Source organism: Thermobia domestica, chromosome 8 (genome assembly GCF_964235325.1).
Source record: "Thermobia domestica chromosome 8, izTheDome1.hap1.1, whole genome shotgun sequence".
NCBI classification, from domain to species: domain Eukaryota; kingdom Metazoa; phylum Arthropoda; class Insecta; order Zygentoma; family Lepismatidae; genus Thermobia; species Thermobia domestica.
In genome coordinates this window covers 145,924,903-145,950,324 of record NC_137461.1, presented here as the reverse complement: position 1 = coordinate 145,950,324, position 25,422 = coordinate 145,924,903, and the positions used below count along the sequence as shown (strand labels likewise).

The following is a 25,422-nucleotide window of genomic DNA, read 5'->3' as shown; positions in this document are numbered from 1 at the left end:
AGTTCACGTGTTTCACCCATGTTTCGTCACCAGTAACGATGCGATCGAGTAAAGAGTCACCATCCTTATTGTAGGCGTCCAAAAAGTGCAACGCTGCAGCCATTCGCTGATTTTTGTGGTCCTCTGTCAAGATTTTTGGAATCCATCTTGCACAAAACTTGTGGTAACCAAGCTTTTCGCTGATGATTTCGTGCAACAAACTTCGCGAAATTTGTGGAAAACTCAAAGAAAGTTCCGTTATTGTGAACTTTCGATTTTCACGGACTTTAACATCGACTTTTTCGACAAGTTCGGCAGTCACTTTGCTGGGTCTCCCACTTCGATCTTCGTCGTGAACATTGGTTCGGCCATTTTTAAATCTTATGACCCACTGTCGCACTCCACCTTCAGTGATAATATTGTCCCCATACACTTCACACAGCTGCCGATAGATTTCTATCGGTTTACAGTTTTTTGCTGTCAGAAACCTTATTACTGCACGTACCTCGCAGCTCGCGGGATTTTCAATTAACGCAGACATTTCAAACCGTCACAGTATCTTAACGGAGCACAGCACGAACCTCTCACTAGCACGGCTAGATGCCGACTGAGCTGCGCAACGCTCTCACCCCAAGATGGCCGCGCTAGCCCCGCCCCTAGCGGACACAGATGAAAACGTAATCTACTTTCTGGATAGCCCTCGTATAATTCAATTCTGAAACAAAGCTTTAATAACATGATTCTACTATTTAAAGCAAAACTAGGCTGTTTAATTACGGTATTAAGTAATGAATTATATAATTAATTTTTGATAAAGTTACTTGTAATTTGAATTAAGGTTTGCTTAAATCAGGGGTACACACTTGAATGGAAAGTATCGTTAGAGATACGTGACAGAGAAAGGTTGAATACTTTTGGCATAGATTTTAATTTTGTATCTAGAAACTGGTTGATGTCAATATTCCTGATATAAACTCTCCACTTTGGATGACATTTTCAAGCGCTTTCCTCTTGTTGTTGTTGTTGTTGTTGTTTGTTAGTTTGTCTGTGTGTGTGTGTGTGTGTGTGTGTGTGTGTGTGTGTGTGTGTGTGTGTTCTCTATAATTTTGTTTCCCTTGCATCCAATACAACATAAGCCTATGAAACTCGACTTGTCGATATAATACTTAATGCCTGCTCTACCAGTTATTTACCTCGCATCTCTCTTTCGTTTCCGCTTTGTATTGATTGGGGAACACTTTTGTTGTTTTGTGACATGCCGCGGCGTGCCTCCATTTCGGATTGAGTGTTGATTTATTACTCATTGAGTGTTGATTGTCGGTTGACATGTCTGTCATGCTCACCTTCTGTTGCTAGAGACTGGATGAAGAGCACGCAATAGAGCTCAAAACATGACGAGTCACCAATTCCCCCCTTCTGTGACAAGAAATTTAAGGAAAGAATGTGAAATGGGGTATAACAAGGCAGTTATCACAGAAATAATATATGTTTTAGGTTCATCATAAAACATCAGTTGACTAGAATTTTATGTTCGGTCATTATTGTAACATTATATTATACAGAAGCTCTTCGTCTCCCCTTTTTTCTGAAATAAAAAATAAGTATTATATGAGCAATAAAAATAAAACGGAAATGAAATCAGTTCTATTTTTAGAGTCCATTTGCTGTGATGAATTCAGAAGACGAGTCATGATATATGCCGTTACAGGAGCGAGTGGATTTGTGAGTAGTATTGCATGTAGTAAAGTAATTTGTGATTTTTTTTTTTGGTAAAAGAAAAAATCTTCCTATAACAACTGCTATTTCGTTCTCACAAACTTACAATGTTTTCCCACACTCTAGAAATTGTTAAATTATTTCACATCCACTAAAATTAACAAGTTTATCTCGTTATCGATTTTGGAGCAAAAAAACCATGTTCTCATCTATTGATTTTCAGTTCTATAACACCTAGTCAAACGGGTGCTAAGCTCCAAAAACTGGAATTAACTGTAGTTTTATGTCCGTATGCTGTAAATAACACTGTCTATTATGAACCTTTTACAAGAAGAAAATCTAGAACATACGTAAGGAATATTTCAAAACAAAACAATTTTATATCTAAAATATAGTCGGATATATCTGAAACTTGAAATGACGTAGAACTGGGATGATTTTAAAAGAAGTACAAGTTTATTGTTGTAAGAAGTAAGTTTAGTTTTAAGTTTGTGATGTGTGTATATATGTAAAATTTATAAAGAAGATGAGTATGAATGTTATATTATACAAAATGTGTTCCAAAAGTCATTTTTGCCGCACCCTGACAGGTCATAGTACGTTCAGGCGTGTTGAGTGATTTGGGCGGGACCATTAGCTTAACAGTGCACTTTATCATTCTAGCAGTCTGCTCCAAGCATCGGTGGCATCACTGATTTAGTGCACCCATGTTTTGAGACCACGTGTTGGCGGGAACTTTCGAACAATGTTGGACGCTCAAGTTCTGCACACAACTTGACAATCCGCTGCAGAAACTCATGAATTGCATAAACAAGTCTACAGGGAGTCTGTTTCTTTTGTATGTGCAAGTTATGAGGTGCATAAAGAAGTTTAAGGAGGACAGAAATTTGCAGATGATGACCACCCCCTGCTCCGGACGGCCATCAGTAAAACAAACTGAAGAAAATGTGACTCCTGTGCTTGAGTTGTTGAGTGCTGACCAGGGAATGAGTATTTTGCTGTTAAGTGACATTCTAGACATTCCAAAAACCGTTGCACATCGCATTATTACGGAAGAATTGAACATGCGAAGGGTGTGCGCTAAGTTTGTCCTCAAATGTTTTATAGACGAGCAGAAGGCCAACCAAATGTTGATCGTGAGTGAACTGAAGGAACGTGTAGGAATTGAACCTTATTATTTTAAACGACGTTATTACTGGTGATGAAACTTCGACATTTCAATACGACCCAGAGACGAAGCGCCGGAGTGCCAAATGGAGTACTCTGATGTTCCCGAAACAGATGAAGGCAAAGATGAACAAATACAAATTGAAAACAATGTTGATTGGATGCTAAGATTATGGTTCACAAAGAGTTTATACCTCAAGGACAGGCCATTATCACTGCCTATACATGAATGTTCTGGAAAGATTGAGGAAAAGGGTCATCCGCGTGCGAAAAGACATTGCTGCTTCCTTGCTTCTGCATCACTCCAATGCTCTCAGCCACAAGTCTTTGAGCATTCTTGAGTTCCTGAAGAAGAACAACGTGGCAAATCCACTCTACAGTCCCAACCTCACTTCGACCTTCTTCTTTTTGTTCCCCAAGTTTAAAAAACTGCTCAAAGGATACCGTTTTGATAGCGTTGAAAATACATATACTGTTATCTAAAACCAATATTATGAAACCAAATGTGCATCAATTTTTCGATGCCATTCTCCATTTTATGGCAACACATAACCCCATCCCTATAGAACTTCTATGACTTCTGGTCAAAACAATTGTGGCATATAGTTTTCTCAGACCTCTTTTGAAACTAATTTAACACCATTCAGAGTGTCCTGCAGAGACAAAAACAAGTTATAGTTTAACGATGCGAATTCAGGGCTATGAAGGGATGCATTAAAATCTCCCACCAAATTTCTCTTACTTATGATAGATCGTTAAAGATGTGTGCGATCTGGCGTTGTCAACATAGTATGCACCACCTTTTCTACCGATCAGTTCCGGCCGGATTTTCAACTTGCTAGGTGCACTCGCGCTAACTATCGACAGCATAGGTTCAAATCTATGGTTCTTCTCGGAGAAAACCGATCCTAACGAACGATGCCCTTTCAATTTCACCAAACGCATAGCATAATTTTCTAGCGCCATTAATTATACTTTCTCACAGACTATGTGGCTTTTTGCTTCTACCAGATATTTCTCATATGTGGCTGTTGTTGGTTATGCGCTTTTACTATTGTACTTTTATTGTCGTAGGTTTCGTCAGCCGCTTCAGAAATGGTCAAGATCGTTATGTTTCAATAGAGATTCCCAGGCAGAAATTCGATTGAGTAAATATTATTGAGTCACATCCTGTGGCACCCAGACGCCGAGCTTCTTTTCGAAACCAGCTTTTTCCAAATTGTTTAACACTGTTTGATTATGGATGTTTGGGTCTTTAGCGATCTCATGATTGTTTACATGCTGAGTTTGCTCGACTTTTGCGACAATATTATCCCATTTTGCTGTGATTGGTCGCCCACAGCAAGGAGCATCTTGGACATCGAAAATTTCGGAACGAAAGAGACTGTATCATCTTTTGGCTATAATTTGTAATAACGTATCTTGCTCATAAACAACAGAAATTTCTTAACAGGTCTACGCAGAATTTGTTCCATTATTGAAGTAAAATGGCAAAATGTAGCGCTGCTTTCCAGAAAGTTCACTCACCTTCACGGTGCAATACCTGATCATAAGAATCCCAACATTTTCTAATATCTTTTGCGTAACTTATAGACAACCTGCTTGCGACTTGTATACCATTACATTTGGTACACTAACGCCATCTCGTACGCGAAAGACTTACTACCTTTTAGATTGCTGGTATTATTCCAGACTGGTACCTATTATTATTGGACACTTGGTAGATCCAAACTTGAATTTGCTTCAGTCGACTGGGAACAGTTTGTCTAATATACTTGTTAACAAAATCTAAGCAGTACAGAAATGTTTTATACGACTACTATGTTATAAAATGAAAAAGGGCTACTATTCACACGAGTATGAATATTGGTTAACTTTATGGGGACTTCAATCTCTATCAGAAACAAGGAATTTTATGGATAAATATTTTAGTCAAATGGCATTGGATAATAAATATAGTAGCAATTACTGCTTGGAAAATGGTTTGGGTACAAAACCTCGCGACCAGAACCTCGCGGCGACATCCTCGTGGACCAAAACCTCGCCTGGCCAAAACCTCGCCTCCCAAAACCTCGTGGCCCAAAATCTCGCCGGGCCGAAACCTAGCCGCCCAAAACATCGCGGGACAAAATCTCGTCTGGCCGAAACCCCCTCCTGGCCAAAACCTCGCCGCCCAAAACGTTGCGGGCCAAAATCTCGCGAGGCCAAAACCTCGCCTGGCCGAAACCTCGCCACCCAAAATCTCGCCGGGCCAAAACCTCGCGCCTCAAAATATCGCCATACCCAAAATCTCGCTTGACCAAAATGTAAATGTTCCAACAGATGATAAGAAGTATCACGGGTATTTGACCAAGTCCCGCGATACCATATGAAAATTCTATTTCTGTATTAGAGGATGTCAATGTGAAGGTAGGACGACATGATGTTTCTAAACTGGTTATAGGGAAAGAAAGTCTGCATAAGGAAAGTAATGGCAGTAACGGGGTTAGTTTCGTAACTTTTGAATATCCAAAAACTTAAAATTTTAACAAAAATCTAATAATAATTATGAAAATATGAAATAATATATGAGTTTTTACGACGTCCCTTGATTATGTCCTGTAGGTTAAAGGAGACGTAGATGACCAGGATGAAGGAAATGATCGAATAAAGAAAGTGGGAGGAAATGGGAATAACCCGAGAAAGCCCACGCACACGATGTTTGTATCTTCTTCTTCTTCTTCTTCTTCTTCTTATTATTATTATTATTATTATTATTATTATTATTATTATTAGTAGTAGTAGTAGTAGTAGTAGTAGTAGTAGTAGTAGTAGTAGTAGTAATAGTAGTAGTAGTAGTAGTAGTAGTAGTAATAATGTGGAATTGCATATTAAGAAACTCATTGGGTAAATTTTAAAGAAAAGTTTCATTCGCGGCGAGTTTTGGCCACGCGGTGTTTTGGGTGGCGAGGTTTTCGGCCGGCGAATTTTTTTCCCGCGAGGTTTTGGGCGGCGAGGTTTTGGCCACGCGAGGTTTTGGCCCAGCGAGATTTTGCCCCGCGAGGTATTGGCCGGCGAGATTTTGTCCGTATCCCTTGGAAAATATAGGAGTAAGAGTGCCGGGATGTAGTGTAAACAGTCAGTCGACATTGGTTGCATTAAATTCAAAACGAAATATATTGAGAAGAGTGGCAATGTCCTATAACAATTTAAAATGAACATATGTTGGGAGAAACAATAGAGCAATTTTTACAAAATTAAAATATTTTAACTTTATGACAAAGGACTTGATTTTATTGTCATTATATATATTCAGAATATTTTTAGTTATATTTTATTTAAAGAATTGATCTTTTATGTGGAAATACGACAATAAGTAACCAGGATGTTTTGCATGCCGGATATGTAATTTTAAGCAAGTTGACTCATTCTTTAACTGAAGCTTTAATTTCCGTAGTTCTGTAAATAGTATTTTATGATATTGACTGTTTCTATTTTAATCTTGTTTTATAATCAGCTTGAATCTTGTAATTTGAATATATTAATTTTCTGACAAGGGTTATCCTATACTACAAAGTTTCTTGCCTGTTTTAAATGATTGTATATTTTTTTAACATAGTGTTGTATTTTTGCCAATGTGCTGTTCACAGCACTGAAAATGAAGTTATTATTATTATTATTATTATTATTATTATTATTATTATTATTATTATTATTATTATTATTATTATTATTATTATTATTATTGTTATTATTATTATTATTATTAAGATCAGTAGTCGGAAAGGTTGTGAGTAGCATTGAGTTCTTAGAAACAATTATATATTCCTTCTATGAAGATTTTTGGTCTACATATTGGAAGAAAATACAAATATATACGGAAATCATGAAAATTAAAAAAGAAAAAAGAAAAAGCATATCTTGTATGGTTGGTTTACTAACTGGAGTTTAGCATTCTCTTCCAGTACCAATAATTTTCCTGTTTCCATTATTGATGCCCCCAAACGTGAACCTTCAAATTAAAATGATCTCTGAAACAATGGGCTCTTACAGGAATAAAATTTGATTCTTCGCACAGAAGGCTATCATGCTACAATTTTACCAGAAGAGAGCACTGAAAAACCTTTTAGAGCAAAATAAAATGTTATACACTCAGAAATTGTTCATTTTGTCACTTAAGTCCTAAAACAGTGGTTCCCAACCTTGGTTACCAGTTACACCTTCCTAAACTCTGTATAGATCACGCCCTCCTTCCAGCATTGTTGGTCAACGTGCTTTTCATCTGAATGTTCAATAATAATAATAGCAATATATCACCAATTTATATGTATTTCTAGCAACACTACTGCACACTATTTACTATAGTATTATTTTTCTTAATGAAACAAGTGTTCTTACTAAGGTTATTTTGTGTTTCTGTGGAATTTAATTTAACGCCCCTCTGTTATAACATTTAGTGCAATAAATGAAGCTCAAATTTTAATGAAGAAAGGAACATATTAGTTACAAGCTGAAAATTGGTACAGATGTTGGGGATGATATTCTAAACAACATATTAAAAGTCCCCTGAAATCCCAGGTGACCTTCGCCGCCATATTGGAAAATGACAGCCGGAACTGTAAAATGAGCAATACCCAGATAAAAATAGCAATATCTTTTCTATGGTTGAACATAAAGAGATAAACTTAGTGTTGTTTTATAGAACATAGATAACAAAATATTTTTACAGCGGAACAATTTTTCATAAAACGTATACTTTTAGAAATATTTAGTTCTAAATTCTAAAATTCCAAAAACTACCGTCAAACTTATTTAAAATTTTATTGAACTTAGGATGTATTTATTAAAAAGTTAAAATTTGACATAGATGTTGATAAAAATTATTTAAATGACATACTAAAATCCCACAACTTCTTTGTTCGCCATATTGGAAAATGTACAATTGACCGAAGTAATTGAAAGATAATATTTTGTTAAGTGAAATGCAAAATCTGGACCGGACTAAATATTTGAGAAACTGTAAATGCAGTCGATCCGAAGCCAATTGGGATCAATGGTGGTGTAAGGGGGAAACATTATGACGTGTTTAAGGTTGTCCTCCACCACCTTGGTGACCGTTATCTTGGAATCAACTTGTTTATTTTAAATGGCAACATGGTCGTGTGGCATATTAAACAACATTCTCGTTTGAAGAGAAACCCAATGGTAAGGTTGTTTTTTTTTTTTTTTTCAAAACTTACAACTGTTTTGAAGTTGTGAATAGATTTAGGATATGTTATATGTGAAATGCTGTCCAATGTGCTGTCGAATTGAAGGATAAAGATAAAGCAAAAAGCAAGCTTTGTAACATCTCACATTACGTATTCTTTAATAACCAGGAAAAGAGAGAGCTAACACACATGAGACAATTACAATCACATGACGTGTTCAGCATGCCCACCCTTCTGTTCTGTGCATAGTCTTAACCTTGAGACACAGTGCTTGTGCACTCTGCGAAGCATAGTTGGTGATATTTGTTCACAGACAGTAATGATTCTCCTTTTCAGGTAGCCAATATCAATAATTTTACACTGGTAGACAATAGCTTTAAAGTGTCCCCAAAGATAGAAATCCAACGGAGGTAGGTCAGGAGACCTTGCTGGCCACTCAACTGGTACATCCCGATCTACCCAACAACTGGCAAAGTGTTCATTGAGCGATCGATTACATTAAGACCATAATGGCGCAGTGCTCCATCTTGTTGCCATACCTTTCTTTCAAGAATTTTAATCTCTGTTCATGCCATGGTCCGCGAATGCACCATCCAAATCGATACATACCTGGAGACGAAAAACAACGTTGTCACAAGCAGCTTGATAGACCCGTACTGGTATCTGTGGAGGTCTTGTGTGATAACTTCTCGTGGTTTGGCCAAATTGAGCATGTGATGTTGATACACTTTGTCCTTTAAAACACTCCATAAGTAAAAGCCAGGTGGTGTCAAGTCGGGAGATGGAGCTCCGTCTCACCTCCGCGTGATTGTTTGTTGCAGAATACAAACGCACAACACACAAGCTATCCAGAGATAACCGTTTCGTCATCCTGTCTAGCATATACTAACGGTTCTAAGTCCAGCGGGCGTTATCCCCACTCTTAGGCTGCATAGTGTTGGTATATCGAAACTTTTGGTATAGAAATACAAATAGTACAATCAGTTGAACATCATATACATAATTATGAGTCATCGCATATATGTATATAATTAACAATATAATAAAATACAATACTAGTAAAAATGTCGTGAAATTTTATTTATGTCGGTGGAGTATCTGTACCACCTACCCCTCAAGCAAATTATGTTGTGATACTCCTGTTGGAAACCAACAGAATATCTTGGTGGTTATACAGGGTTCTAACTCAACTTATGCCTGCAAATAGCTTCAGAAACTCCTCTGATAATAACAGGGTGAAAACAATGTTCTTTTCGCTGTTTATCGAGCGACTGTAAAGGAAATTTCTCTCAGTACCATCAATTTTCTACTACTATCTCAGAAAAATACTTACGCCAAAGTTTTTTGAAGGGAAAGATTCTCATTTCAAAGGACGTGAATGACGAACAAAGGAAGAAAAGTAAGTAAACCACATAAAACTACTAGCCTATATCATTCCCGTCAATGCCGCCAATTTCTATAAGACTTTTTATAAGTACGTCACTGCAAATCTGTCGACTGCGCTGTGGTGTAAAGCCACGTTAGCTAAGGAAAAGGGTGTGTCGGGATCGTAAACATGGTATCAACCAAAATAGTAGGTGCAATGGAGGAATAATAATTAAAGGTAAAACCTGTATAAAATAATTGTTGTTCTACTTTTATTTATTTCTGTATTTTATTTTGTTTTGTTTATTCCAGTTTAAGATATTCCAAGAATTTCTTTAAAGATATCTTTGCCAAGTACAGAGTGTACTTACAAACGATTTTCTTATAAAGTGGACTTTATTTCGAAGTTCTAATATATTTTTTTAAAATCTTTCGTGACCTATAATCTTCTTCTCCATCCATCAGCACACGACACGTTTAATCAAAGTGTGGCTAAAACGCTTAAAGAAGATAAACTCGCCTATATATCAGCTCTCTAAGTTTCTCTTCTGAAGTTTCTCCGTGAAGTAAATAAGTCCTGTCAGCTTTAATGTTCGCTATATTTCCTCATGTGGTTTTGGATCTTCATTACGAGAAGTGACAAAACGCAAGTGCCTTGAGCATTGAGAATGTTTCTTCTCGGCTGCCTGAAGGCTCTTAATAGATTTTTTTAACAAAAGAAATAGAGAACAAATACAAGAACTTGTTATAATATATTTGAAACGTTATGCATGGAAGTCTTTATTCCTCCTAGAACAATCATTTTTATTGCAAATAGAAAAGTAGTGTTATTAAGACACTGAACACTTCTTTGTTATTCTTTTAAGTGACTTTTTATTTTAAAATTATCTCCATGCAATTTGCTTGAGGCATGTTCTCTTAATAAAACGTACGGGCTACTGCAATGAACTATCTTCACTCATCTTTCGTATACGGAGTTCTAGATTCGATACCAAGTGGGAGAGAATTCAACGCATTCCGTTGGTTTGGATTCCACTTTATGCTGTAGGTTCACGTGTCATATAGCCTCGATGCTGAAATGGAACTCTAAATTTTAACAAACAAAACTGAAATATATGTAAGTTTTATGGAACATTAAGAAAATTATATGGCACTTTAGGAAAACTTTCAGCGAAGTAATTACGAACTGTGGTCAAATTTATATAACTGTGAAACTCGTACTTCTTCATGAAAATAGTATATCCATGCCTTCTTCAGTGTTCTTTTGTTCGCGTTTAACGACACTCCACTTTAAATAGATAAAGTGAAAGGCGCTATAAGAAATCAAGAGTCAAAAATTACAATTTCTTCTTTAGCTATTCCCTAATGCCTTGTGGACTACCCACAAACTGTGTACAGATTTATAATATGATAGTAAACTCATATTCATAAACAATATGACTATACACTTATTTCCCACAAATAATATGCATGCGAACTTATATGCCAGTAAACCGATTACTGGTGACAAAAACACAAACCAAGCTGTGTTACATGATTCCTAGTGCTGCATCTATTCCTGTTCAGGTTAGGGCGCAGCCGGATAATTCGGACAATGGCGCACGGCCGCGTCTGTAGGGAGCAGTTGCGTCAGAGATTATGTGTATACACATAAAGAAAGACAAGTGCAAAAACACGCACAAGTGCTAGGTGACCGCTTCAAGCTAGTCTTGCATTATAATTACAAATTAACGGGCCAAAATTTGTTAACATTGTTTCTATGTTCACAGATGACGTACATGTTTTCTGTATATAGTATATGTAAATTCCTTCAACATTTCTTTCCTATTGTGAATATAGCATGCTCTTGATCTGGTTTGAAAGTTCGCCAGAAAATAAACTATTCTTTGAATTAAATTGATTTAAGTGTTAAAGTTAACTATCTGCTGACATTATTTTCACCCAATAACCTTATTCAATTTTATTGATCAACTTTTATTTGATCGTGTCTGTACAACTTTAACAAGTGTGAATCAACTCTTAGAGATAATTATTCTAAACTATTACAAGATTCGAAATTACCATAATGTTTCTTTGTTTTCTTTAAAGTTTAACATTCCTTTTAAGTACCGGATCATTTTTATAATAAAATCGAAAGTTATAAAAAAATTTATAGAAATAGCCCGCTTCCTCTGGTTAGAAGCGAAATCTTTAGAAAAGTTGAAACGAATATACTCTCATTTTTAATGAAATATTTATTTACTGAATTCCACATCTTTAATTTAACCCTCCATAGCACGCGTGGTCCATTGTAACATCAAGGCACATGCACGGAGTCTCACTCCGCAATATTTATTTATAGGCCTATATCTTAATTTTAATGTGTATTTTGTTTTCAAGCGATATTAAATTGTTTCATATTTTCTTTGCAACGTTTTTGACAATTGCGCATGTATATTTTACAGCACAATCACTTTTAACAATTCTAAGAAAACTAAAATTTCTTTATTCGCGGAGTGTGACTCCGCGGCACGTGCGACGGCGGCTTAAACCAATCCTCATATTCAGCATGTTATGACTAGAAAACAAAAGAAATTGTCATTTTTACATTCGAGCATCGAAAAGAGAGAATAAAGTATGGTGATCGTGAACCAAATCAAATACGAGATTTCAGCGGATTTACACATTTCATGGTTTATACATATCGGAAAATTTATTTTTCGACATCTATTCGTCTGTTCGTCTGTTCGTCCTGATTCACGATCACCTACAAGTCATAACGTTTAAAATATTGAAGTCAAATTTTAAACTTAAAATTTTTCTGTGATTTTCTACCAGCGTTTTTGAAATTTTCTTTCTACCCTTAAAAATAGGGTAGTTTACTGAAGGGTGAAAATCAAATTTTGCAATTTTCTCAAAAACGGCTCTAATGATTTTGTTAATGTTTCATAAATACATTTTGCAATAATAACCCCATACTGCAGTTATACTCCTAATTTCTATGGGAAAAATCGAGAAAGGGTAGTTTACTCTTCGGGGTGAGTTTTTCGCACGATTTTCTCAAGAACGACTAAGGCGATTTTTATATTCCTTATAAAAATGTTTCATTAATACCTTGACAATATGGCATTACTCATTTGTCTTGAAAACATGTACGAGGGGTAGTTTATTTTTGAACGGTTTTCCCAAGAACGATTCAGGTAGTTTTGTTCAAATTTCACAAATAAATGTTTCATTGTTGCGTAAATCACTCCTTATGGATAAATTCAGAACAGGTAGTTTACTTTTAGAGTGAGTTCATTTTCACGCTTTCTCAAAAATGGCTCAATAAATTTTATTCATATTTAGTTAATATTCCTATAATGTTGCATAAATAACTTCCATCACTTGCATAACTAACTTCCACTAGCGATAGGTTACTTTTGGGATGAATTTTTTATTTTTACATTTTGTGAAATGCAATTTTCACGATTTTGTTATTTTCTACCAATTGATAATACGAGGACGTATTCATCTATTTTCTTCAAAATGAATTAGAATTTTAACAGTTTGGTATTGCTGATGTCTTCTTCAAGTCTAGATAATTCTCCCTTGTTGTATCAATGTAGATTTGCATTATACACATGTATAGGTTTAAAATAATTAAAAGTAATCTAGAAATATTTATATTACAAATGGTATGTACGTCACCGTTGGAAGAAGGAAACAAAAATATGTACAATCTGTTAGTGAACAGTTAAACATTGTACATATATACAGTTTAAAAATAAATAAACAATCTGTCCCACCACAATACTGTAAAATTCTCCCTGTTATATAGGGTAGAACAAAACATGGTACACGGGATACTGGACTTTCCCATCACCTTTTTATTATTAACGATCCTCTTTGGTACAAACGTATATTACAATAAGTAGTTTTTTCTACTATAGGTAAATAAAGAACTGAATGACCAGGCATCTTAGAGTTTTGTAGATTAGGTTACTCTCTGTAACCAAGTCTTGAGAGGGAATAAGGAACCCAATGACCAGGAGTCTTAGGGATTTGTAGATTAGGTTACTCTCTACGACCAAACGTCTTGAGAGGAAATAAGAAACCCAATGACCAGCCTTCTTAGAGCTTTGTAGATTAGTTTACACCCTATGATCAGAAGTCGTAAAAGGGAATGTGAATTTGTTGATTAGGTGCCTCTCAATGACCGGGCATCGTGAGAGGGAAAAGAAACCCAATGACCAGGCGTCTTAGGGCTTGTAGGAAAGGTATCTCTCAATTGATCAGTTGTCGTGTGAGGGGTAAGGTATTCCCAATGGCCAGGCCCTTTACGGCTTTTGGTAGTTTGATCAGCAGGGTGAGATTGGTACTTCTTACGGTGTGCTCTCCTCTTATATACCGTTTTGTTGCTGACTGCTGGGTTGTGGGTCACTAGTCGATTGTTGACGATGATGGTGCGTCTCCTCTTCATTACTGTCGTCTAAATTGTGTTTATTTACCGCAAGCACGTGTAGTAGACAAATGGTTATAGCGTAATGTGAAGACATGCAGAACGTTAAAACTACCAATTATTATGGACAACGAATAAGTACTTTCTAGCCCATAAAAATTCCTCTTAAAACTTCACATGAAACTTTCTCATTATGCACGTCGGTTTGTTCATCTCGATGTCCTCTATCAATTAAAATGTGTGATGTTTGGACTAGAATATAGTTAAATAAAAATTCAAATTTAAGAACTAATAATTTTGGGCTGGATCTCATTAACCATACCAGGGGCCATGGTGGCACAGTGGTAGAGCACTTACCTCTGATGCGTGGGGTCCTTGATTCGATACCCAACCAAGTAAGTTTATTAGTACTACATCGTGTCCGTGGGTTTACTCGGAGTACTTCCGTTTCCTCCAAATTCTATTTATTCTTCCATCATCATTCACTTGCCTTAATCATCCGTATCCCTTAGTCTAAAGGGCAAAAACGTGATGGAACCATTAAACTGATACATTTCATTTCATTTTTCATTAACCACACTGTAAAATGTTATCTTGATAGTGTCGTTATGAAAAAAGAAAAAAAACTTGACGAGGAGAGTACATTAGAGGCAGTTTCATCTTACCATTGACATAGTTATTGAACAGCATCAAATTTTACGTATGCGAAAAATATCAGTTTTCTGTAAAACTAGTATACGTGAGGATTTACATTTATCCGTATCATTTTGTTTACTCAATCATATATATCACTGAATCGTCTCATCTTTAGACTTAAGTATTGTTACACACTAATATTATGGTAAATATTACAAAATATTACAAATTTAAATTATTATTAAGTATTCGAAATTGTAGTAGATCTGAAGAAGAAACCTTCAGTGAAACTATTAATATGCCATTTGTTTCGATTAAAAACGAAGAATGCTTTCCCGTGTAAAATTGGTGATTATGAGAAACATAGGTAGCGAGAGTACTTAACCCTTTTCCGACTGAATTATTTTTTCTTACAATAATTTGATATAATATGAAATTATAGTAAAATGAAGATATTCTAGACTATATTAAAATAAATTTTGCTTCTATTGTTGTTTAACAATGCTGAGGGGGAAAAGGGGAATTAGGAGTCCCGTCAAGCGGATAGGCTTCGACATACGTTTATAGATGTATATTTGTAAAAGTTGCTGAGGTAAAGAACAAAATGATCGGTGGCACTTCGATATTTATTTCGTAAATAAAATATATTCTTATAGGCTATGAAAGTAGTAAAGAATCGTTTTGATTTCCTTACTAATTGTATCCAAATTGATGACGTCATACAAAAGTGAAAACGTTAGAAAATAACAATGATATATGAGTAGACTAGACATAAAATCATCGCAGTTTCAAGAAAGAGTGTTTATAAACTTATATTCTGGGGGTGTTATACTTGATTATAACATGTTCATTGGTTTGTGATTTTTATATAGCGTTTACGCTAAAGATTTAAAAAAAAAAGTCTTGACACTAACTAGTAAGACTGCAATTCTAAAGCATGTAAGCACTCGAAGTGAAGAAGTGAAAAAGTATTCATACAAATATTTTTCTTTTCATTTGAGCAAAGAAAAACCTTACACATTGTGCATATTGGCCATGACTCTGTGTGGTTGCAAAGGTCTCGCTGCTGGCTCGTTGTCATTCACGTCTACCTGTGAATTTCCCGCTAATGGTTTCTTGGTACTCATGACACCAAGTTCATTATGTTTATCTTTAGATTCACCATTAAAGTCTTTTGCAGAAAGCCACTTTGACACTATCCTGAGAAAAACATGCACGGCTTTTGTAACACCTTTCCACAGTACATATTCCTTGCTATATCTAAATACACTAACCGCCTGACGGGACTTAGAAGTACATAAAAGTAAATCCATAACCAAAATTACATCAGAAACCCTATATAAGATTTTATTTTATAACATTATCGCTTCTATTTCTAAAACAACACAAAAACTTACTAAAGCCTTATCTTTTCTGTAGGACAATAAAACTAGCACCAAACATACGGTCGTGTAGAAACCACGATTACTACAAACACAACTTCAAAACTTAGGAACACAACTTCAAAAGCTGCTAAACATTTCCTTTATCCCTCCACTTGCTACGTCTCGAGGAGCACTTGTCACCTGTTGTCTTTCTACATATTTCCTCCCATCAGAACCAACAATTGTGGACATCATTCAACACACATAGGAGAAATAATGTATGAGTAAAGGAAATGGAATTTACCGGTGAAAGTCCCGACAGTCGGAAAAGGGTTAGTAACTGAAAGAAATCAAATTTGCAAGAAAACAATATTTATTCAATTTGTAAAATATTACATAACAATTAATAAGATTTTTTGTTGTTTTTTGCAGACGAGTCCACATTTCCGAGAAGACCCTAAGTTACTTAAACGGCGAATTCGAGGTAGAACCTGCTTTCGGGGAGAAGAGAGAAGAAGCATTAAGAATGGCTGGAATGAAAACATTTTTTATTGTAAAAGTTCTCAAACCGGTAAGTAGTTCTTTATACGTATTATTTCGTTCGTGCATGATATTCACGATTACATAGGTTGCATTTTTTTTTACAACATAAGTTTGGAGACACTACTTGGTGTAAAATGGGCGAAGAAAAATAGATGAAAGAATGTCCACATTATACAACTACGCGAGAGATACCGAACGTTATACGGTTAATGAATTCGAGTTAGATTGGTTGGTTTTAACCTTAATCCTCAGCACCAGGCAATATGCGAAACAACCTACTGTGTAATGAGGAATGCTAACCATTAGCGGAGTTTGTATCGAAGTCAAATATCCTCAAACAGGGGTCGCACCTTTGACCATACACACTCAAAACACGTGCCTTATCCATTTGTTAAGAGGAGAATCAATAGCATCGAACTATGTAAGATGAGTAGAACGGGTTACTCGTATGTAAGATAAGCGGAATATATGGACTCTAGTCACGAAACCACTGCAAATGAGACATTTACTTATAGACAAAGAATATAGAAGAGAATGTGTCAATTAAAAATTTCTAGTATATGTTACAAAGAAGTTAGATACTATGATTAGCTCAGCGGATTAAACTGAAAGTTTTTATTGTTTGTGCATTAAAGGATAAATACTATGTAATTAATGATGTATTTAGCAGGTGTATTCCCCGTAAGAAACATGTTGGGCAGTATCCGAGCTGGTTCACTTATAGTATAATTAAAAAATAAAATCCAAATCATATCATCATAAAAACTGGATAACTGCAAGCCTATATCATCGTGAAAAAATTCATGAGTTACGTAAACAGGTAAAGACCGACCTATAGCTATATTATCTCTTTTTCCCAAAATTCTTGAGAGTATTTTATATACACAAATTCTGAATCACCTAAAACCAGTTATATCTATACATCAACATGGTTTCTTACACAATAGATCTACTGCAACAAACCTAACAGTTGTAACAAATTTTATAGCAATGGAGTTAGACAAAGGCGGCCAGGTGAATGTTATTTATTCCGACTTCAGTAAGGCATTCGATGTCGTGGATCATGATGTTCTAGTGGCGAAATTAGCAAGCCTAAACTTTTCAAAGTCGGCAATAGAATATATTGTATCGTATTTATGTAACCGGAAACAATATATTCTATACAAGGGGCATGCCACTGAAAAGTTTGTTACCCTGTTTGGGGTTCCTCAAGGATCTCATCTGGGTCCACTGCTATTTCTTCTACTTATTAATGATATGCCACTTTTTATTGAAAATTCTGGGATTCTCCTATTCGCTGAAGATCTCAAATTATATTCTAGAATTAGTTCAACTGAAGACTGCATACAACAACAGCAAGACATATACCGAGTTCAAACATGGTGCAATGACAACAAATTCGTAATAAAGGTATCCAAGTGTAAATCCCTTTCTTTTACGAGAAAAATAAATCCCATCACCTTTGACTATACACTGAAAGAAACTAAATTGTCTAAATCAAGTACTGTCAAAGATTTGGGCGTTATTTTAATCACCTAAATTTCAACCAACACATAGATATGATAACAAACAGCGCATATAGAAACTTAGGTTTAATTTACAGAATAGGGCAAGATTTCTTCAGTGAGACAACGTTTACAACACTTTATTTTACATGTTAGTTTAAAATTAGAATATTATTCTACTATATGTACCCCCAATATTAAATAATAATCTCAAGAAATAGAAAACATTCAAACGAAATTCTTGAAAATGCTTACATACAAAAAAACTAATTCTTATCCTAAATATTTTTCCTACAATAATCTAGTAGACTACTTTAATTTTCAAACTCTAGTAAAAAGAAGATGGATGTTGGACTTATTATTCTTATAAAAGTTATTAAATAATAAGATTGATTGTATGGAGTTGGTCTCGAAAATATCATTACGGATTCCCACTTGCAAAACCAGAGTAGAGAATACAGGGACATTTTATTGTGCGAAAGCCAGGAGCAATATATTATAAGTAAATCCCCTATATGGAGGCTGTGTAAATTACACAATGATACGAGCATATATTACCCGCTTCGCTAGGTTGAAATAAATAATTTAAATGCACATTGATATTGCTGATTTTCGATCATTTTAATGTATGTCCCCCTCCTCATCCGTAAAACTATAGATTCAACGCTAATGTCGGTCAGTTTTGACCATATATATATATATATATATATATATAGTTCCCCCTCCCCATGTTGCTGGCCATGGCATCGGATGTCACCGTTCATCTCAGCGACCCCAAAAAATGTTGATTCAACACTAATAACGGTCATTTTCTGATTTTTAAATATCTCTTCCTCCCCTCCCCCAAATTGTGGATTTGAATTTGAATTTAAACGGGGTCGAAAATATCACTGTTCATCTAAGGGACCCAGAAAACTATAAATTCGACACCGATAGTGGTGATTTTCGATCATTTTTATATATATCTCTTTCTCCCCCTACCCCAACTGGCGGAGCTCATTTTGTATTTAAACTGGATCGGAAATGTCACTGTTCATCTGAATGATCCCGAAAACTATGGATTAGACACTAATATTGGACATTTTCAATCATTATTATATATAGGTTCCCCTCCCCCACCTCCGTGCTGCGGCATTAGAATCGTCACTGTTAATCTCAGCTACTCCAAAAACTATGGATTCGGCACTAATTTAGTCATTTTCGATCATTTTTAAATGTTCATCCCCTCCCTACGTTGTACCCTCCACTTCTCCAACTATCAGACCCGAACTTGGATTGAAACAGCATCAAAAGTGTCACTGTTTCTCTCATCGACCCCGAAAACTATGGATTCAACACTAATATTGGTCATTTTTCATCATTTTTAAAATTTCTTCTCCTCCTCCCCTACGTTGCGTGGTCAAAGTGAACAGCCTAAAGTAATCCCTGCCCCGAAACTCATGTATGTTGAAAATTTGATTGAGATCGGGTGGTTCAAGAGTGATGAAGTCACAAATATAGTCACTTTTATTTTTACTTTTTTTGACATATATCTCCCCCTCTCCCCCTTCATTGTACTGTAAAAGTGAAATGAAGAATACATCTCAGACCTGAACCTCATCTATGTTGAAAGTTTGATCGAGATCGATAGGGTGGTTCAAGAGTTATTAAATTTATTCATTTTGATATATTTTCCCTCCTCCCCTCCCCTGCCCTAAGATCTACTGTCAAAATGAAATGATAAAAGAAACTTCCCAGGTTTGAACTTCATATATGTTGAAAACATGATTGAGATCGGTCGGTTGGTTCAAGAGTTATTAATTCACAAACATAGTCACTTTTATTTTTATATTTACTGACTTTTGGATATTTCCCCCTCTTCCGCCTCCCCGACGTTACTTCATCAAAGTCAAATGACAAAAATCATCCCAGTCCCAAACTTCACCTACATTGAAAATTTGATCGAGGTCTGTCGGTCGGTTCAAGAGATTAAGAGTCACAATATAGATTGTAAATAAGCTTGATAAAGTGGATGTATTTAGTTTTTCAGAAAACAGATTAAGATCATATGTGAAACAAGAAATTTTCTGTAGAAATAATAAAGAAATTTATATATGTTACATTTACTATATGTACACAGCACTGTAATTGGGAATTAAGCCTGTTGTGTTGTAAATTAAACAAATATTAAACAAATGTTAATAAACACTCGAAGATAAAATATATACTTGCCTAATATTGTGTCTGTGTAACATTGTCTCTGGTTTGAATACGCCTGAATTTTGTTTTCTAACCTCTATAAACTCTTGAATGTATGTCTTATCGTATGAGTCCACTAGCTTATCAGTATAAACAGTAGTCACAGCAAACTACTGTGTATATTTGTTCCCTGTTTTAATCATTGCTTCAAATAGACCCATAGATTTTCAGTTGAATGTATCAGGTAGTCGAAAACGTATTGAACACTTTGCTCACAAATAGCTTAGTGCTTCAAAACTGAGAACGTATGAATCGCATTGAGTCAAGCCTAACATAATTTGACAGCTGATAGCCGAAGCTAATCAATGTGCAAAAAGCGTTGGATTTTTTGAATTAGATCTAAGGTATTGCACTGTGATCTTTCCGTAAAAGTGCGTTATAGCTTACAATTCTATTTCGTTAAAGACACATATGTTGCGCAGCCCTGTGAAGACATTTGTGCTGTTTATGGGAAAAATAGTTATCAAAAGATAGTCCAGTCACTTGTTTTAAAAATTTCAATGTCAAGATGCTTCTCGCAATGAGCAACCAATCATGGCAAAAGTGAATGATATTTTGGCAACAGTCAAACGGTGTAACGTGATAGGCATGCCTCCAGGAAAACATACCTCTCGCCAAAACAGTTCTAGAACAGATATACTCCGGTAAAACAGACTTAGGGCATATACACACACCATTGTAAAACAATCCAAACAATCCCAGGACTGTTTTACCGGGGCTTTGTCTTCCTATGGGTATATCTGTTTCATTACGCTAGCATGTAAGAAGTCATGGTATTGTCAATGACCTATCATCCGTCACCAAACAATGTTGAGCTATTTAAAGAAAACCGGCTATAAAAAGAAACTTATAGATACGGTGCTTGTCCACCACGAAGTTCACTTGGCGGGAACTGGGATCGAACCAGGGACTCTAAGAACCAGAGATGAACGCTCTACCACTGAGCCACCGCGGCGCCATCACATGAACTGATTCAAAAACATTTACGCGATCGAATTTCAATGTGTCAATCTCTTGTGCACCGCAAAACTTGTAGACACGACGGACAGACCACTATGATACATTGACCAATCGGAGATCCCTAGTGGCTAAGCGGTTAGCGTAGCTTTGGCGTGGGAGACCCGTGTTTGATTGCCGGCGGGAGCTCATGTGGTTCGGATTCCACGTTAATCAGTAGGTCCACGTCTCATAGCCTCGCTGCTGAACGGGACGCTAAACTAAAATCAACTCAACTCAACATGACAAATCGGGCAAATTCATTTTCTCCATGCCCATGGGCACGCACAAATACAGTGGTCTCTTTCTGCCATTATGTTACAGTACATCTTCGCACGGGGAGAGAAAATAATCTGTAATCCGGAAGGAACCTACGTTAATCTGGTAACTTAACAAGCGACAGTACGATCCACGATGCAGCGAACGTAAGAAGTCAGCTGAAGAACACGTACGCACTCACGCCTGTAGGAAAAGACTGCCATACTGCCAGTTCTAGAGTCACGCCTGTAGACTCTAGAAAGATAGGTACCATGCGTACAACAGGATGCTAATATGATAAAGAAATTGTTAGTGGGAGCTGGGATCGAACTAGGGACCTCAAGCGCGAGAAGTTGGCGCTCTACCATGGGCTCATCGCGCCTTATAATGAGAGAAGTAGAGAAGCTTGTAGGTATCATAATATATGCCGAGAGATAGAATAAGAAACACTATCGCGATACTAGAATGAACGCGATACTGGAATCAGTATAAGCAATGTTTATATGAATTGCTCTGGGAAAAGTAGTGTAATACCACATGGTTTCGTGATAAATGAGAGTTAAGTTTTGTAAAATTATCTATTAATAGGAGTTTAATTTTTCCTCTCAGAAAATGATATTATTAAAAAAATTGTCCAACGTTTCTTCAACAAATAAAGTTCAAATTTGAATAGAATTAAATGGAAAGTACTAAATAAACGTAAAAAAAAGTAAGGTTATCGGTTAAAATTGTTGCATAGCCTATATTTGCTCCTAAGATTTATTATTTATGAAAGATGGACTCGAATAAGATAGTAATATGCTACATTTCGTGAAAGATATTATTTAAGTTCTAGAATATTCACTAATTACCAGTTTAATGTTTATAGAGATATAAGGCAATGTGAATCAAATCTTGGTCATTTATTGCTTTGAGCAACTTAGTTTTAAGCCCACATATATTATTGGACTTTCTTGTAACATCTGTTTTGTCATTATTCAGTGGTACAAATAAAATTCATAACCTTTTGTCTTTTTCCAACAAATCTTATTCACTAGATGAGAGAGATATTCCTCTTTACTACTGCGAATTAAATCTTCAACATCACATCTTTTCTACATAACACAATTGTTTTCTCGCACGCCTTTTGATACTGCTTATATTACCTTCCGAAATGTTGCTCTGATGCCTTGCATAGATTGTTCATGCTGAAATGTTGAGATCATTCTTACTTGCAACACATATGTATTTATTCCACTTGTACTGTTATCTCCTAATATTTCTTGAAACTCCCTACCGGCAGATGAAGACCCATGAGCAACAGTTAGTTCATTTTGAACCAAAGTGTGATACAGACTATCATACTCCGAGCCCTTCATATTTGTCACAAAATAGTTTACAGGAAATATACATTTGAAAACAGGCAAACACCAAGTGGTAACATGTATCAAACGTGACCTCACAACCGCAACTGGAAGCAGAGTATGTTCCCTGCTGATAACACCAGGAAGAACTATGGACGGATGAAACAGTTTATAGGTTACTGCTGTCAAGCACATTGCATCTGGGGGTTACATAAGTACGAGTGTTGTCTACGTTATTCTATCCAATCACGCTTCCCTTTTCATACGTCCACTATCTGTACCAAAAGCATTCTGGTAACAGCTCGTATATACTTCCATTGCATGGTGTGAGATCAACTCCGTAACTGATGTTGGATACGGACAACGATGGATTCATCTCAGTTTCAGCAGATATCCTACGGTGTCTGGATGTAACTTTTCTCTCAAGTCAATCAGAACTAAACCTTTTTTACTGTGTATTATTTGACCCATTTTGACAAGTTGTTTGCATACATCTGACGGGTGCCCTCATGATAGTTAACTAAAATGGTCATGTATTAACGTTGAAGTATTATTCAGTCGTGTTACACTATCTGCAACAACAGAAGTTGACCATTAGCTCTAGACGGAGCGTCTAAGTTTTGTCAGAAATACCTATATGGCCAAAGAAATCTGACTTTATGGTCATAAATGTGATCCATTTTAAAAAGACAAAATTCACTTTTAGTTGAGCTTTAGGAAGTTACAACTTCTCTTTAACTTCAATCCATTCGAAGTGATCAAGCATGTGCCGCTCGAGCATCTCCAAAAAATCTATTTTTTCGTGAATGTTTATACTATATCATGGTACTTCAAAACCATAATTAATTATTTTTTAAAGCATCTCGTATCGACGCAGTTTCTGCCGCCATTTTGCGTTTGCTTGATTTCAGGCGTTTACGTTGTTTTGAATACCTCAGCATGTATTTGTTCTAGTAAATTGAAAATTTCTGGGCGTGTCCAACTTGTGCAGAGCTAAAACTCTGCCCTCTTAACATTTTTACCTAACACCACTTGAAAGGGGTGAAATCAGAGCCTACAGTAGCAACATTTTTGGACATTGAAGACTTGTTTGGGAAGAGGAAGCAATTGACGTAGAGGTCTGAATTTGTGTCTGCATGTAGTCCGGGGTAATACATTTATACTCAAAAATTTGCAGACCTGTAGCTGCTCCCAAAGGCCTAAAAATATCGCAAAGTTGGGGAATTATGCCAATTTGGCAATGACGCAATGACGTGATACTACAGGAAGTGTTTTGTTCACAAATTCAACTGGAAACTCGTTGTTGTGAAATAAAATTGGATGAATGGCTAGTCCAGTTAAGGCTCTCATTCTTCTTTCTTTCTTCTAGTTGTGGCTCAGTTTTATCATCCACAGCAGTACTGGTGAAGAATGTCTCCATCAGCTGAAGGCGAGAAAAGTCAGACACAAATTCAGACCTCTACGTCAGTTGCTTCCTCTCCCCAAATATGTCTTCAATGTCTGAAAATGTTGCTACTGTAGACCCTGGATTTCATCCTTTCAAGTAGTTTTAAGCAAAAATGTTAAGAAAACAAAGTTTTAGGTCTACACAAGTTGGACACGCCCAGAAATTTTCAATTTGCTAGGACAAATACATGGTGAGATATTCAAAACAACGTAAACGCCTGAAATCGAGCAAACGCAAAATGGCGACAGAAGGTGCGTCGTTACGAAATGTTTTAATAATTAAATAATTGTGGTTTTGAAGTACCCTGCTATAGTATAAACATTCACAAAAAAATTAGATCTTTTTGAAAAGGTTGAGCGGCAATTTTTCTCTTTTCTCGATGACTTGGCATGGATTGACCCTTTAACCAGTGATTTGAAAGTACAAGTATAATGACAGAATCTCTGAATGGACGTCCTCAATAGTAAAAGGGTTGCTCCGCCTCACTATCGAAGAAAAGTTGTCCGATATGATATAAAGGAGTATGCAAACATTTATCTTCAATATGTTTCTTTTTTCACAGATTCAGAAATATGTACATTACAGATTCCTTTTATAATATGAAGCATTCGTTTTAGTTTATTCAAAATGGTATCACTGTAGAAAGTCTCAGAAATAGCTGAGTCTTCCACTGTAGAAACTTGGTTAATAACCAACATTGATTAAGAAAAATTTCTTGATGAAATATCTACTATGACACGAAAGTCTTTAAGTTTTTGCTTTATATACATAACTTCCATAATCTTCCTTTCTTTAGTATTTGTTCATCTTAGTGTGTCTTCTACAAAGAGATTATGTAATTTAACAGCTTTGTTCATACTGAAAAATACTCAGAGGGAAAAAATCATATATCTTTTCTTTTGCTTTTTACTTAATAAGTGCTATATAGGAGCCGTGACGTTTTCTTCAAGAGCATAAAAGACGGGAAAAGTGTGTGTTTGTGTGTAAGAGAGAGAGAGAGAAGGACACAGAGACAAACTGATAGAGAACTACTCCTTTGCTTCTTCCCCCACTTCCCTTCACTTTGATGAGGGTTAATTAGTGAAGCACTGAGAGATCGTACAAGAAAGGAAATTAGGCCTTGTTTTTTTTCTTTTTCTCTCTCTACCACTTAGTGTGACTCTCAGACACTCACATCATTTCATGCGAAAGACTTCTTCTTAATTAATACTGTTTCTCCATAGCTACTCTTCATGGATAACAAAGACAAAAAAGCA

The 25,422-nt window shown here is 35.9% G+C and overlaps 1 protein-coding gene across 2 annotated transcripts in view; it reads left to right on the top strand.

The window, feature by feature from the left end:
- The window catches only part of Ac3 (Adenylate cyclase 3), a 976,504-nt gene that overhangs the window by 668,396 nt on the left and 282,686 nt on the right, over positions 1 to 25,422 (top strand). For both annotated transcript variants that reach the window (XM_081769109.1, XM_081769108.1), the window contains exon 7: positions 16,269 to 16,407. In XM_081769109.1, the coding sequence (XP_081625235.1) occupies positions 16,269 to 16,407 (139 nt within the window). The remainder of the gene's footprint in view (positions 1 to 16,268; positions 16,408 to 25,422) is intronic.